General features: G+C 36.0%; 1 protein-coding gene across 1 annotated transcript in view; it reads left to right on the forward strand.

The window, feature by feature from the left end:
- The window catches only part of SPEF2 (sperm flagellar 2), a 209458-nt gene that overhangs the window by 17819 nt on the left and 174254 nt on the right, over positions 1–17385 (forward strand). Inside the window, exons 3-7 of the mRNA XM_012663396.1 lie at positions 2253–2423; positions 4759–4899; positions 6350–6414; positions 10518–10704; positions 16101–16289. Of these exons, the coding sequence (XP_012518850.1) occupies positions 2253–2423; positions 4759–4899; positions 6350–6414; positions 10518–10704; positions 16101–16289 (753 nt within the window). The remainder of the gene's footprint in view (positions 1–2252; positions 2424–4758; positions 4900–6349; positions 6415–10517; positions 10705–16100; positions 16290–17385) is intronic.

The following is a 17385-nucleotide window of genomic DNA, read 5'->3' on the forward strand; positions in this document are numbered from 1 at the left end:
TTTTGTGCCTGCTCCTCTCTTTCCATTTCTACCCTATCATTTTTGCTTAAATCTCCTTGTGAGCTACTGCAACAACCTGCTGACATGTCTCCCAATTCCCATGCTTTCTGCTATAGGTCAAGCAACTGCTAGATGAATCTTCCCTATATTCCACTTTCATTGGATTCTTCTGCTCAGAAACCTTCTCTTTTACTTCTTTCTAGTCCCCAGCATAAAATCTTTCTTCTACATTGATTGACAGTATATCCTTGAATATGATTTGTATATTCCTCTCTTCTTCCCTCCTACTCAATCTCACCTTTCTCATCTCTCCTCTTCCCCCAAATTTTCTTCTCCATGTACTTCTGTGCAGCCCAGTACACATGGATTCTTCTTTGGAACTCTTAGGGAAGAGGTAATTTGCACTCTCTGGGTGTTAACCTCCTTATGCTGATATTGTTGGCTAACTGTTCACTATTTATTTGTCATATGATCTCACAATATTTTTGGTATCTCAAATTTGAGAAATATGTCTAGTGCTTTGAATGTTGTAAATACTCATTAAATGTGTTCTGATTAATTGATACAACTTAGTTGACAATGCCAGTTCCTATTTGATCTCCTTATGGTAATAGTGCATTAACTTCTCTAGGCCTCTGGGATAATAGTGAATGCTGTACTGAAGCAAAACACTAAATAGAAATGGAGACAATTAAATTTTTAAATTTAATTTTTCAAGCAACAATGGCATAATAGATGTGAGGGCCATCTCCATTTTCAGATTTTCCAATTCTTAATAAACATCCTTATAAGCCAGAATGGACTCAGCACTCATGAAGAGCTAGCAATCAGATTAGGCTTACATCTGAATAATTTAGTATTGCATCCTGCCTCCTTCACTTGCAAACTGGTTATCTTTGAAACAGCCCCTGCACTCAGCTTCAGTTTTCCCAACTGTAAAAATAAGGATGGTTATCTCTACCTGCCTCAGAGTTGGGCTTTTGTGTAGCTTCGAGAAGACAGTATGTAATATTGCAAAGAACTGTGAAGTAGTAAACAGTGACAAGTGTATAAGAGCTGTGTAGATGAGGACAAACGAGAGCCCATTAAGTTTAATGTTGGCCACTGGTGAGCTTCCAGAGTCAATCATTCATTATTAAACACATATTTATTAGCCTCCTACTTTATGTCAAGTATTTACACAATGAAAAACATAGGGAAAGCCCCAACTCTCTTAGAGCTTACATTTCAGAATGAGAAAATGTTTCATTAGGGTGGTATGGTTGCAATGAGTTAAGGAGGGGGAAACTGGAAATGAGGAATAGAAGACAATAGATTATTCTTTCAAGAAACATGGAGGCAAAGAAAAGAGAAAATAAGAACAGTAGCTGAGGAGAGAGAAGCTCAAGCGAAGTGTGAGATTGTTTGCTTTGTGGATGTAGAGTCTGGGACAACTTGTCAGTTGAGAAAAATAATCAGTGGCAGGAAAATCAAAATGGTATAAAGACCAAATGGAAAGAGGTCCTCTAGGGAGGAAAAGAGGAAGGTGCAATCAATGGCTTGTGTGGTAGAAGAGATATCTTAGGAAAGAAGTAGAGATGCCTTTTTCTTAGACACCAGATAGGAAGACATACAGGCATCTATAATAATATTAATAATGACTGAAATTTTTTGAATATACGTAGTGATGTGCCAAGCCCTGTTCCGGGTGCTTTATGAATATTGTCCAACTTGATCTTCACAACTGCCCTATGAGATAGATACTTTTATTATTCACATTTTATAGACAATGAAACTGAGGCACAAATGGATTAGGTAACTGACTTAATTTTATGCAGCTAGTAGGTGGTAGAGCTGAAACTCAAGCCTAGGAGGTTTTAATATTTTTTCACTTTTTACTAGGCAGTGACTTAAGTAATGGGAAGAATCTATCTTCTTATCTCTTATATGTTGAAATTGGTTTTATAAAATTATTTTTGTGAAAATGTGTTTCCAAGAATGCAAATATCATTTATTGAAAATTAAGCTTAGGGAAAAAAATCAACTATAAAAGTATATATGATACTATTTTTTAAGAAGGAATTCAAATAATTTTTTATTGTCCTCATATCAATTAAGGATATGAGTAATTGGTAGGGGCTTGAATTTATTTTAACTGTCAACAATGGTAATTCATAGAAATTTTATTTTGAAAACAAATTTTATGTGTGCTTATAAAGACAAGGTACTCTTTATTTTCTAATAAAATCTTTTGAAATGCTTTCTTCATTTAGAGACTTAAAAACCTGATACCACGTCAAACTGATTTCAATCTGATGCGGGTTACATACAGGTTTCAAGAAAAACATAAATACATGAAAGAAGATCTTGCCCGTGTGCATTCTGACAAACTTGAAAGATTTCAAAAACTCCAGGAAGAACAAAGATGTTTTAAAATTGAAAAGGTTTTATAGAATAATTTTTCCAGAAATTCATTAGTGCATAATATATATATGCTGTTTGTGATTTATGCCTATAGTACACATTGCATAAGCGGTAATGTAGTACAAGGTTAACTTGCTTGATGCATGACTTTGCCCTGCCCTACCCTCACCCTTTTTCTCCCTCTGCTTTCCCATTCTCTCCATCTCTACTTTCGTTGACTGTCACCTCTGCTTGTGACTAAGAACAAGAACTGCCATTCTCTGGGGTGGCAAGACAGCTTGGTCTCTTTCTCTGGTAGAAATCAATGTTTCGGCTGCCTGTGTGACGGGGGGTGCTACCAACTTCCCCACTAATCACAGACTCATGCCCTTTGTCACCACTGAGGGAGACAAGCAGCCATTTCCCCCTTTCTTTTAGCCCCTCGGCCTTTCTATTCTGCTTCACTTCTTTCTCTGTGGAAATGGGTAATTCTATACTTGCTTACCTTCTCAATCACCTTGAACAATTCTTCTTCCTGGCCCTTGCTTCTTGCTTTGACTAACTCCGTACTGGATTAAAATCTTTGCTCCTTAAATTTCTTTAAAAATCTTTAATGATCTCTTGTCCCTTTAATGACATGGAAGGACAGTGGTGCATGGAATCATTAAAGACTTTTAAGATAATTTCAGGTGACTAGGTATATGGAATGTGTAAACTACAGGCAAAAGAATTATTGTTTTTCCCATCGCACTGTAAAATCACTTTTTAAATTCATACATTTAGCATGATAATAAATTAACATATGCTGAATGAATATAGTCAGCTTCTTGTAGGGAAGGAAGAAAAGATGAAAGACAAACTCTGGAAGATCTCATGATTCTATTACTTGCCAGAGTGAATAAAGGATTGTACTTTCCTTTGACATTGCATGGGAAAGAGACAAACTATTCTTAAAGTAGTGTTTAAGTCAAGACCAAGTGCTAGGAATCTAATTTATATGGAAGCAGTCTGTCTAACTTTGAAGTACCAAGTCTAATGCAGAAAGTCTCCCAAAAAAGCTGGAAAAAAGGAAATATGACACCATTAAATATTCTGAAATAAACTGTTTTAAAAATGATCATAGGAAGCAAATGGGGCAAAAGGGAGAGCCTATGTCTGCCTAATTTTATTTTTTTTTTTTTTTTTTTGAGACAGTCTCACTCTGTTGCCCAAGTTAGAGTGAGTGTCGTGGCATCAGCCTAGCTCACAGCAACCTCACACTCCTGGGCACAAGCGATTCTCCTGCCTCAGCCTCCCGAGTAGCTGGGACTACAGGCATGGGCCACCATGCCCGGCTAATTTTTTCTATATATTTTTAGTTGTCTGGTAAATTTCTTTCTATTTTTTGTAGAGACGGGGTCTCGCTCTTGCTCAGGCTGGTTTTGAACTCCCGAGCTCAAACGATCCGCCCGCCTCGGCCTCCCAGAGTGCTAGGATTACAGGCGTGAGCCACCGTGCCCGGCCTTGCCTAATTTTCTTAATAAAAAGAGATGAACATATTACAGTTAGATAAAAATTGACATTTTGAAAAATGAAATGAAATTTTTTAAATTATCTGTAATTTTTGCCTCTTTAATGGTAAATTGAAGTTTCTTATCTTTGGACATAGGAACTAAGGATCTTTTTAGTTCCAATACAATGCTTTAGTGGTAAAGTCATGATTAGTTTCACATATTACCTCTTAAATAATTTAATTTTAAGATATTTCATCTGATTTTCAGGGATATTTTTTTCCCTTTCATTATGTCCTCCTGCTTATATTCTTTTTAAAATAATTACTTCCTAGATACAGAAGAAATAGTCCAATAATGATATATAATGTAGTATTAATTAAATGTTTGAGGTAGCTCTTGAACTCATTGTTTAAGTGTGACTGGGTTTTGAGTGACCTTCTCATTTCTTTTGTGTTCCCCAGAGACCCTCCTAGAAACTGTCTCCTTGATAGAATCAGTCTTCAGACCACCTTCAGAGATAGAATTTTCTCTTTCCTTGATTGGTCAGGTCAGGAAGGTGGGACTGGGAAACAATCGTACTCTTCTTTGTATTTGGAACATCTTTATTATCCTTTTCGTATCATCACACAGGATGAAAATACAGACATTTGATAGACATAATTTGGGGATTCTAAAATTGTGTTCTAACACTACACTTTCCAAAATAGGTCATATTGATACCTGCTTCTTAACATTACACAATTGTGACACCTAGTTCATTGGTTAATTGCTGGGTTCTAACTATTTCAATATAAAAATTGTATGTATGTGTATCTATGAGTGTATAGCATTGCCCATTATTCTGACAAACTGAATACTAAACTAATGTATTTGGGATACTCAGCAACGTGTAAGCAGAAGACGACAAAATGAAATAATGGCCCAAATCCAAGCAGCTATCATACAGATTCCTAAACCTACATCAAATTGTACTTTGAAAGCACTTGAGGCACAAAAAATGATGAAAAAGAAAAAAGAGGCAGAGGTAAGTGATAATTCTTTAAAATTATGTTGTGTTTATCTTAATCAAAGGATGGTCTTTCTCCAAAACATATAGAGAGACTTTCTAAAACTTCTCACTGTCTTTCCAAATTATTTCTGGTCTTGTCTCTTCTCATTTGGAACTCCTCTGCTCTATGCATATCCAATCTGTTCTATACTGTTACTTGTTCAGAAACGAAAACTGTAGCTTAAGGTTGGGGATGGAAAACGCCTATTAAATGGCAGCACTAGTCTGGACTTCTGTGTTGAGAAGGATTCTGTGGTCTCTAAAAAACTAGGTCAGAATAGGTGCTGTAGTAATGGGTCATAACTGCCATGGGTACAGCAGAGGCCTAAATGCACATACTCTATATATATCATTCCTACTGTACGTTTTTACTCAATTCCTTCTCATCATGCAGCATTATTTTTCTGAGTCCCAGAAATGTTAAGTGACTCGTTGCTATCAGTATATTTAAATTTAAGATTATCTACATTAGTGATATTTTACTAGACCATAACAGCTGTCAATCATTCCAATAGGAGACAATCTAATTATATTTTATAGGGGAGCAATACTGTATTTTGGTACTAATTCCTGCAGTCTACACTGCTTATGGTTACAGTGATTGTTGATATTCTCTAGTGCAACCTAAGAAGAGGATTAATTCTACCATTTGGCTGTGGGTTGAGCACTTCACATTATTGTTAACTCGTTAATAACTCTCTAAGTAGACCATTATTTTCCCCGTTTTGTAGATAAAGAAACTTAGACCCAAAATGCCGACATGTTTCATTCAAATTCACAGTGCTGATAAAGCAGAGATTGACAGATCTGAGTCCTAAATCCATTGCATTATATTAATCCATAGTTTCTTTGTTTTTTTAATACTAACAAAATATCCTGTCCTTGGATTCTAAAAAGTACTATCCAGAGCCTTTTTTCTGATGCCATTTTAATATTTAACTCTCATATGTCTCTGAGTGGATTAAAGTTTATTAATAAGAATTTGTAATAACAAGGATGAGCTACTGTTTTTTCAAAGAACTAATTTTCAAAGAACAAATTAATAATGTAGGTAAGGTTGCATGAGGAGTATTTAAAACACCTGAGATAGCAATTTTTAAAGAAATATTTAAATCCATAAAACACATGTTCTGATTCTTTGATAATCTTCACTCTCATTAGATGCCCCTTGGTGCACTGTCAGAGTTAGAATCGTGAACTGAATGATTCAGGTTAGGCAATTTTCACAGTCTTTTATGTATAGTTATACCAGTCAAAAATAACAAATCAAAATTATAAAAATATTCTAGAATGAAGCTTTTAATATCTTGGCTCTTAATCTTGAGTTAGTAGTACACATCACCTTATAAACTTGAATGAATATGATAAATGGAGATTTTTCAATAGCTTTTAGAGGAAGATAACTGATGATGAATTTTCTTTAAAGGATGTGGCTAACGAAATTAAGAAGTTTGAAGCATTAATAAAAAAGGATCTCCAGGCAAAAGAAAGGTGGGATTTGAACTCTTTTAATAATCACATAACTGTATTCTGTTCTATATATAGCTTTTTAATATTTAGAAATAGTTTATCTGTAATAGCTATTTCAAGGATCTTTTTACTTTAGAGAATCTTTACTCAGAGAGTATATGAGAGAAGATAAATGAGCTAAAATTCAGATTGTTTGTTAATAACTTTTATAAAGATCTAGAAAGCGGTTATTATGAAATATGAAATTGTTTGTCTATGCTATGCTTATTCTTCTTAGTTCAGACACATTTTTTAAACATTACTAAAATTGTTTCAATATACCACTAATTTAAATTTGTCACAGTAAAGCCTTTATTAGACTCTAGTTTGATTTCTCTCATGCTGTATCCTCAGCATTTAGTACAGAGACCAGCAGTAAAGAGTTGTTGAATGAGTTTGTTGACCAAATGTCACTAAGACAGCCAGTTTGATGAGTTTACTGCAAAAAATGCCTAGTTAATGGGCTTCATTTGCCTAAAGATAAAGATCCCTTACTACTTTGTGTCCTATTGAAGGTCATTGATTCAGAAAATAATCCCTTAGAGACTATATATGTAGGAGTAACTCAGATTTTTTGACATTTTTAAATGGAAATGATGCAAACTCTACTCATTTATGTCTTATGGAATATGAAATAAATTTTTATTAAAGAAGATACTAATTCTAAACAAGAAAATCAGAAACACATTATATACTTCAATTCCATATTAATATTTTCTGAAGGAAGGGTTAAATACAGTCAAATGAGGAAAAGAAAAAGACACAAGAAAGAAATGGTGAAGAAGTCAGGTGTGGAAGGAACATCAAGCAAAATGGAGAATACATATGTAAATTACTTTTCTTCGTGCCCTCTGCAGAAACTCCAGATGGCATATTCTGACCCCACTTCCATCTATCAGCATTGCTCCTGACACCTAAGAACAACATAATCCAAGTCTATTTATCCGTGTTGCCACCACCCAAACCCTACCACACCCACCCTGACCTTGGCCTATGAAACCACCTGATTTTTTCTTTCACTTACCTCACCAGCCACATGCTCTGTGGAGATAAACAGATGGTGTCTACCAGAAAGACCATCTTAAATTATTGAAACACCTTTTTTATTAACATTTGTTGGTGAACACTGTTCTTTATAACTCCTCAGTGAGCCCCTTTCCTGGGACCCTTAAGTTCTGCACAATTTAGCAACCACAGTTAACACCAAGGACAGCAGTGTCTTCTAAGCCTGTATCCCAGTACCCATTCAGATGATTAGTGTCTTTTCCATGTCATTTACTAAATGTTTTAAAGATTATCCCTGCACAATACAGCTGCAGACATCTGCCCTGCTTCTTATGGCCTTCGCCAACCCAGCCTGACCCTAGGTCTCTTTCAATTAGCTTCAGAAACCCCAAACCACAGTGGATTGAATCAGAAGTTTACTTCTCTCTCATGTAATAGAAATGAATGAGATATTGACACCCTCACTTCTCAGGGCAACAGGATGGGACCTGGGAAAGCTGAAGTCCTGGACCGGTTATCTTTGGCTGTGAGCAGCCTCATCTGAGATTCTGAATTCCTTACAGTGTGCTGCACGAAGATAATTTTCTCTGATGGCCTGAAAAAGAAAAATGTTGGGACACACTGGTCTAGAACAAACTTTTAAGGAAAACAAAGGCTATGGGTATGATATGGCCTTTCTTAAGCTCCTTTATTAATCACTACTTTTTTAGTTCATTCTGAATTCTTAGCTTAGAATCAAGAATTTTCTGGGATCATTGAGAAACTTTACATTAACTTGATGCCAGAAAGCACGAACATCTTCTTACAACTTGAACCTGAGCAGAACTTTCTGCAGCTGCCTCTGTTACAGCCTGCTCCTGAACAGTTCCTCAAGGATGTCACCTCAATCTCTGCCTTTTTTCTTTTGTGGAAGAATGATACGATGTCTCAATGCTGGCAATACAAGGGCTCCAATGGCTACTTTTTTCCCTACATGTAACAAAGTTTCTCCAGTTTTTTACTTTTTAGACAATAAATACTATCTGCTATTTGTTTATTTAGCTGAAGTTATTGGCAGCTATAATTTGGCCTTTGGATTAATTGATTTCTCTGAGGCTTTTCCTAGCAACTGCTTTTTTGACCTTGGTTTTTATGAATAATTCATACACATTGAATTATTAGCCTCTATGGAGGTCTGGCAAGCAAATAGATATAAAGAAAATATAATCACTGCCCTCAGGAAACCCACATCTAATAAAATGAATATTTATTCAAGTAAATATTAAGAATATTTAAACTTTTCTTTATACCTTTATTGAAATATGACAGTAGATGGATGTATGAATGGATGGATAGACTGACTGATAAATAAAGGACAAGCAATGTGTTAAATATATTATTGGCAGCATAAGTGCAATGTTGAAAGAGCTATTAACCCATGCTCAATCCAGGGCAGAATCTTTTAAACAACACACTTAAGTAAAACTGTAATAAGAATTTTTATAAATGATCTAAAAGTGATACGCCATACAATTAAATGCCTAATTAAATGTTAAATCTTAATGAATAAATAAGGTTAAACTCTGTCTTTGGCCTTAGGGAGTCTTTGGTAGCTATACAATTTGTACTCAACTCCTTTCAGTGACAGAATAGAACCAAATCTCTTGGTATATGGCAAAGAAAGAAAATTCAAAATAATAATAATAATAAAAGAATAGAACCAAAGGTTGAGCCTCTGCTAATAAAATAATCATAATTTTAGAGTGTGACTTTTATGCTCATACAGTGATTCTTCACATATTATTTAAAATTTAGCAGACATCAACTATTTGCCAGGCATAAGAAACACAGGTACTAAGAGGAGGAAAATAGGATATTTCTCTTATTAACTCAGAGTTTAACTGGGAGCAGCAAACCTACAAATTATGACCTAAAATGCAATATGATCTGTGTTATAAATATGCATTATTATATCATTAAACATTAATTATGCTTTTACAAGAGCACTTCTGTCTATATGAGAATTGATGACTACTTAGTCCCTATACATTTTAATAATGTGTTCTTGTTTTTAGAATAAGATTGTAAGTTATATTCTAAACCAAATACGTTAATAACTACTTGTACCATAAAAACAATGATTATTCATAATATAAAAATTCATCGTTTCTTGGCAAGTAACATTATGATGTATCTTGTGCTATTATACTGTTATGTTTACTTTTTAAAGAGATATGCAGATGAGAATTGATGATTATTTGATCCTTATAGTCATAAAAATATATCTTTCACTTTAATGATAAATTTTGAATGAATGTATAAATTTTTCTGTACTAAGCTACTATTTGTCTCACTAAATTGAATGTGTTTACTTTTTTTGGGGAAGACTACCAGCTTCTTCCTGTTCCTTAAGTTTTTGCCATGAGGTAGGACAAGGGCTCTGAGGTGGGTCTTCTCACTTGGGTCTCTAGGATAAGGGCAAGGAGCCAGGTCAGACTTGGGCTTGTGAATGTGGCATGATAAGCAAGTCAGCTTTCAACTGCTGAGTTTCCAACAAGGGCGAGCCACTGTCCTAAGCAGTCTGGGAGTGCACAGAGCAACTTGCATTTCATAGGTGAGAGGAGAGCAATAGTGGATGGAAGCATCCATAGACCACTCTCTAGTGACCTAACATCAGTGCACCTGGCCTGCTGTTGTAGAGCTGTGCCTTCCCTGATACTTGAGTTATCAGTTGTCTGCCTACTGTTGGCTCAACACAGGGGAGGCAAGAGGCCCAGACCCAGCAGTAAGAAGAGGAAGAAAAATCCAGAATCTCTGGGTAGAGTGAAGATCATAAAAAGTAAAACAACAAAAAGGTGATAGGCCTAGGAAGAAAGCCATGCTAAAGACCTCACAGAGATAGAGTTCAGAAATGGAGTGAAGCAAATGGCATCTATTGATAAGCTATGGGTATCACACTGAGTTCTAATATTTACTTCAATGTTTGCATTAATAAATTAACAGAGAACTCAAAGGAGCCTTCTCCTGACGTCTTTCTCCATAGTCACAAGTAGTGGCATGTGATCACATTATTTTTTAAAAATAAAAACTATTGTCCTTAGTGCATCCAAGACTTCTTTAGATACAGCAGGCCAGACAACTACCGATTTGTTAAACACTTACTCGGATGATGACTACATTAAAAAAATCCAGAAGCGCCTAGAAGAAGATGCTTTTGCACGAGAGCAAAGGGAGAAAAGACGGCGGAGATTGTTAATGGACCAGTTAATAGCCCACGAAGCACAAGAGGTGAGATATTTAGATGTTGGTTAAATAATAGTGCTGGGAATTTTACAAAATGTAGCTTCTATGCATGGCACTCTAAATCAAATGTCACTTTCATATCCTCATGCCATTATGGCAGACATACTAGGAAAAAACTATTTACTAAAAATTTAAAATGTGATGATGGTTGTACAGCATTGTGAATGTACTTAATACAATTGAATTGTACTCTTAAAATGGTTAAAATGGTAAATTTTATGTTATATATATTTTACCGCAATAAAAAAAATACTGTCAAAAAAAAGGAATCTAAAGTCTCTGTCAACCATGTATATCTATTTTTACTTTTAGAGGAAAAGGGAATATTTTAATGAAACAACACAAAAAAGTTGTTCATCTTCTCCATTTTTTGATTAGTCTCCTTCCAGTAGTTCTCAAAATGTGGTTCCTGGACCAGCAGTACCAGCATCATCTGGGGCCTTTTAGGAATACAAATCATTGGGTACCACCCCAAACAGAGTAAAAAACTGGTGGTGGGGCCCAGTGATCTGAGTTAACAGGCTATCTAGGTGATTCTGATGCAGCTATCGTGTGAGAATGACTGATCAGCTCTTACATTGAACGCATATTTGCTGAAACTCTTCTGTGCTCTGAGTATTTATGCTAGGCCCAGAGATAAAGCATTGAGGAAGAATAGCAAGAAACCTGGTCACACAGAGCTTACTGTGTAGCAGAGGATCTATAAACAAGTCAGTACATTAGAGCATGGAAGTGCCATGAAGGTGATGAGGGGCTTGACGCTTAGGAGGGACACCCACTGCATGGTTCAGGGGACAGTGTCTGGAGGATGATAGCAGGAGCGTGAAGAAGGGACTGGAGTTAGCTAATTGAAGGTTTGTAGTTGTGATGGAGTAGGGGTGGGGGATAGTTTCCAGGGAAGGCTAAAATAGTGGAAAGTGAAGTGTGTTTCCAGAGGAGAGAATATCACATGGGAAGGCTCCATGCTTTTAGCTAACTACAAGTCATGTTATCTGGTAGGAGTTACCTGAGGCCAAATCATAATGAGTCTTGTAAGCTATTCAGAGGAAAATAGGAGATTTTGCAATTTCTATTTGAGTTCAAAAGGGAGTAAGAGTGACAAGATCAGATTTTCTTTTAGAAAAATCACTCTGGCTTTAGTTTGGAGAATAGATTATAGGAGAGCAAAACAAGGCATAGCTGTTGCTGTAATCCAGTTAAGAGATTATCTCGTTTAAATCTAATATATTATGGATTGAGAGAAGTGTTTTCCAGAGCTATTGTAGGAGTAAGATTAATAGGACTTAATGATTCATTAGACACGGGGAGTGAAAAGGTAGGATGAAAAGCTGGCCTTCTGGTTTGCACACCCTGGTGAATGGAGGTGTCATTTGCTGCGATAAGGAAGATCATAAAATGAACTGGCTTGGGGAGGAAGATGATTTCAGTTGTGAATGTAAATAGGACAAATCTGTATGTCTAAAACATGAAAGACCATTTGAAGACACTTCTTTTATTCACCTAAGTACATCTGGTCTGCTTAGTGGTTCTATTCACTGAAAGAAATAGAGGCTTCATATAAGTATGAAGAAGTAAAACTATTTATCCATAGATTCCATTCCTTTCTTAGTGAAAGTTCAAAGAATAACTCTGCATATCTCTTTGTGCTAGAAGGTTATTTCTTCAAATTCACTTATATCTTTATTTAGTCAGTTTGATCATCTCCCTTTTTATTAGAAGAATGGAAAATTATGAGAACTAGATAATTGAAAAGTAAGTTTTAAAATAATTACCCATTTCAGGTTTCATTGTAAGTTTCCTAACAATGGAATTTTGCACACATTTGTATTTATGTTACAAAACACTTGTGTGTTGGCTGCAAGGTTTTTTCTTAGTGTTTTTCTGTTTATACTCTAAGCCTGGTATTTACCTGGAAAATAGGATAAATGAACTCTCTCTAGCTTTCCTTGCTTTCTACAGTGATCCCATTAGCATTGAATTTTCAAAACTATAGATGGAGATATGTTTACTAGTTTGGGAATTCGGCAACCCAAGGGATATAAAAAAAGAGTCAGGGCTCTGGATATTTCTCTCATGGGAAGCCTGTCTTGTGCTGTTTCTTCTTTGTGTTTAGGGAAGTTGCTATTCCTAGAACCAGGCTTGGGTCATGCAGCAAGGGGCCTCCACTCTCACTGCCTCCTTTTCATTGAGTATAATGTGCCTAGCCTCCTTGTGCAGCTGACACAAGGGATGCTAGTCCACAGTGGTAGAATGGGAAATTTCCATGTGCATCATGGCCTGTTTACTGTCCATGCAAAGAGAAAATGGTATACCTGCTGCTTTTCAGAAACATGGCATGAATCCTATGTCAATCCTCGATGCTTTCTTCTGGTGCCATTTGCACTGGATCTATCAGAAATATCTCAGAATATCTCTCCTAGCTTCCAAGTTGTTGCAGTTTCCCCCTGGGATTTATGTACTTTCGTTTTAGTTTGGCTTATGAAGAGAGAGCCAAAGACCTGTGCTCCAGTTGATATTTTGCCTTGTGATTCATAAATAAATGGAGTTGTATGAATTAAATGATGATATTTAAGGTTAGAAAGATCACTTTGACTTTCTGGAGAAGAGGTTTTGAGGGTAGGGATGGTGGGGGAAGGCCTGGTAGGGAAGGGCTGATGTCCAAGGTAGAGGTGGTGTCAGGGAGTGTGGTATAGAGTAAGGAGGTGGTTTAAACACGTATAGGAGGTGCAGTAGACTACTTCTTGAAGAATCGGATATTTGGAGTGATGAGAGAGAAATGAACTTAGGATGGCCCTAATGTCTTAGATCACAGAGTAGATTATTGTAAAGTTGTCAACTGAGAGAAAAAGATGAAGTCTGAAGGGGAGTTAGTGAGTTTAGTTTGTTTTGTTTTTATTTTTCCAAATACATAAAATTTTATTCTAAATTTAAGGGGCCCAATAAAGTACTGTTTACAATTTTTTAAAAATAGGGAATTGGTTAGTAAATCATAACCAATTAAAACAATGTAACACCGTGAAATCATTAAAAATTGCGTTTTAGAAGACAATTTAAAGTGTATACATATAATATATTAATGAGAAAGATTTGGTTACGTTGAGTTTAAAGTATTTCATAGGCATTTAGGTGGACATGTTCAGACAGGGAACACAATTTGGCTCCTACCTGGTTCTGTGGTCATTTGGCTAATATCTTGGCTAGTTCTTAAGATTTGGCCCAAATTAGCTGTCTCTGCCTTTCAAGAACCTTCTCTATGCTATTTCCTTGGAATTAGTATTTGAACACCAGTCCTCTCCCTTACTTCTTAACTAAAAGATCCTTGAATACTTACCTGTCAGGTCTTTTCTGCAGTGCCCCATTCCTCCATGAGAGTTGCTTGGGCATCTTTGGAAAATTAAGCAATAGTTATGGACCTGAATAAGTTCCTAGCTCCAACTCATGGGAGAAGTAGAAGGCCTAGAAATCAAATTGAGACTGTTCTGAATTGTATATCTGTCTAAATCTTCCCCAAATATGGTAATTATAATTAAAATAGAAGCATGTCTTTTATTATTTTCCATTTTACTCATTGCAAATACAGAACATTTCATCTATGTTCTGGGTTAAATAGTCATCTATAGAATGCCCCAAGTACCTAACCATAGCTCATGTCTTTGTTTCTATGAGAAAATATATTCTGCACTTCATTGAAATCTAAATCATGAACTATTTATACAATGGAACAAAAATATAAATCTTCTTTTCCATTCAGCTGTTTAGTACAGGTCCTAATACACTTGCTCTTCATTCTAAAGCTTTATATGCATATTATTGACACAGCTATTCCCTGGTAATTATCTCTTCTTTTTCCTATCTTAATGTGTTTCATCCAGCAATAATCAAAACATAACTGGCCAATCTAATTTGTTCTTCGTAAGGGTTGAGATGACTAAATCTTTCATCTTGACAACGAAAGTGCCTTACCATATAAACACAACCAATCTCCTAGAATTCGCCTGAAATAATAAAGCAAGTTCATATTTTTCAGAAATATGGTGGGACTGTGCCTCATATATCCAAAACCACCCCAAAATGTGTAGGCAGTTTGGGCTGGGCTCAGCTGTGCTGTTCTTTTGCTGATCTCAACTGGGCTTGCGTGTATGAGTTTGGTCAGTTGGTTGGTTGGTGAGGATGGTTGACTTATGATAGCTTCATCAGGTCCAACTGGGAAGACTGGTGCCTCTATATATAAGGCCTTTCATTTTCTAGCATCCAGGTCATGTACATGGTGGCAGTGGCAGGGAAAATTAAGAAACTCAGACCCCAAGTGTAATTGAGGTTTTTTTCCTGTTTTTTTTTTTTTTTCTGATGTCCCATTGGTCAATTCAAGTTAGTGATCACCCCATACACCCTATTTAATGAGTAGAAAATAGATTCTACTTTTTAATGAGGATATCCACAGGGTAATATTACAAGGCGGTGGATGAATAAAAGGGAAGAACTTGTGGCCATTTTGACATACTGCCTTACCTCCAATATTGGATCTCAAAAGAAAACAAATTGTTAACATTAAAGCTGTCAGAATTTTGTAGCTAGATTAGACAAAGTTGCTCATGACTTAATTTTTCTCTAATACATCTTACTAACAGGAAAAAATTCATATGTATTTTCAGTTGAACTTTTATTCAATCCACATTTTTAAACAGTTCCCCAATTCAGGTTTCAGCATTTACCACAGAGTGTTATTGTTGTTTGTGTCTCAGTTGTATTAAATATCATGTCTTTTCCACTGCTTACTGGTCCCCTTCTAGTCTCTTAAAACAGCTAAGAATACATCTGGATTATGACCACTCAGATTTTCTAAGATAAGCCATAGGCCATTTCCCCTTAGCTTTTTCTCCAGACTTCCCATTCTGTCAATTTTTAGCTTTTCCTCACACTGGTATTGAGATGTCCCCACTGGGAGGTAATCAGATCTGCCATCCTCAGCTGACAATGGCTGCATTTGTTTTACAACTAGTAGTTGTGTCGGAATGAATATAACGCAATTCCAAACTTCTGAAAACATGCTTATACATTGATAATTATATAGCTTGTTTATAAAACTTGAAAAAAATCACCTAACTTATTTTTAACCAGATTTTAAAGGTAGTAATAATTCATTTAAAGTAATTTCAGTTGCAAGACTATAATGGTTCTAGATACTCAAATAATACAACTTCTGTTGGAAGTTCTTGTTTTTATAGCTTAATTTTTGCCACGTTCAAATTTAAATCAAATGGCAAAACTAATTTAGATGAATATTATATCTTTTATGCATTATTTATATACAGGCTTCTTAGTCCAGTGGGAAATGTGGACACTGCTTTGACAAATCATTGGCCTTTCCCCTGGTGTTGCAGGAGGCCTATCGGGAGGAGCAGCTGATTCACCGGCTGATGCGGCAGTCCCAGCAGGAGCGCAGGATCGCGGTGCAGCTCATGCACGTTCGGCATGAAAAGGAAGTTTTGTGGCAAAACAGAATTTTCAGAGAAAAACAATATGAGGAAAGACGACTTAAAGAATTCCAGGATGCTCTTGATCGAGAAGCGGTAAACAATGTATCCCTTAGAAATCTTTCTAAGGTTACTTTTGATCCTTTCTACCAAGTCATGGTAAACAATGCTGTGTTTAACAAAACAGTCACCTAATGAGAGTTAATTTTTTATGTGATCTGCCTATTATCTGCTCAACTTTATTTTTGTGTAACTGCATCAACACAGCATATAGCCGCTACATACTATACTTTCACCTTTCAGTCTTGATTCCACAAGTTAATAAGTATTTAATGCTCATCACCAATCCTATGTCCATGTCTCTCTGGGCATTTCAATTGCCTGGGCCGGGCGCGGTGGCTCACGCCTGTAATCCTAGCACTCTGGGAGGTCGAAGCAGGCGGATTGTTTGAGCTCAGGAGTTCGAGACCAGCCTGAACAAGAACGAGACCCCATCTCTACTAAAAAACAAAAAAAAAAAAAGAAAAAAATTGCCTGAAGCTCGTTCTCCAATAGAATTCTCAGGAAGGGTTCATGGGAACAATATTTCCTGAGTTCTTATATATTGATAATAGTGTGTGCCTTTTATACTTGATTTTCAGTTTTGCTATGTATAAAATGCTTGATTCACATTTTCTTTCCTTGACTATCTTAAATATGTCACTCTATTTTCTTCAAGTATGAAATGTTTCTGTCAAAAAGAATGATGGCAATCTAATTTTCATTTCCTTGAGTCATTACTTTTTTTGCCCTAGATACCCAAAGGACTTTCTTTTTCTTTAAAGTCCACTAAATTTATTAGAGTAGGCATTGGTTTTGGTTATTCTAGGTGAATATTCTCAGGCAGGGAGAGAACTTTTAAGCTGCTTCCTTTCAACAATATACCATTAGTCTTTAATAAATAATTCCTTAGCTTCTGATAAAAGAAGATTTCCCAGGTCCATATTATACTGTTCTTCCCTCAGAACTAGAATAAGTCATTTATCCGGCATACTCTGGTGCATTGTAGTTGAGAATGATGCACAGAAACCAAGATCTGGCTGCAAGGTATGCTCTGCTAGTATGGTGTCCTTGCATCTACGCCCTTTTATAACTCTGAAAATCAAAATATACAATCTTTTAATTATTTAATACATTATGTTTGTCCTGAACT

Source organism: Propithecus coquereli, unplaced genomic scaffold, assembly GCF_000956105.1.
Source record: "Propithecus coquereli isolate 6110/MARCELLA unplaced genomic scaffold, Pcoq_1.0 Scaffold809, whole genome shotgun sequence".
Classification (NCBI taxonomy): Eukaryota; Metazoa; Chordata; class Mammalia; order Primates; family Indriidae; genus Propithecus; species Propithecus coquereli.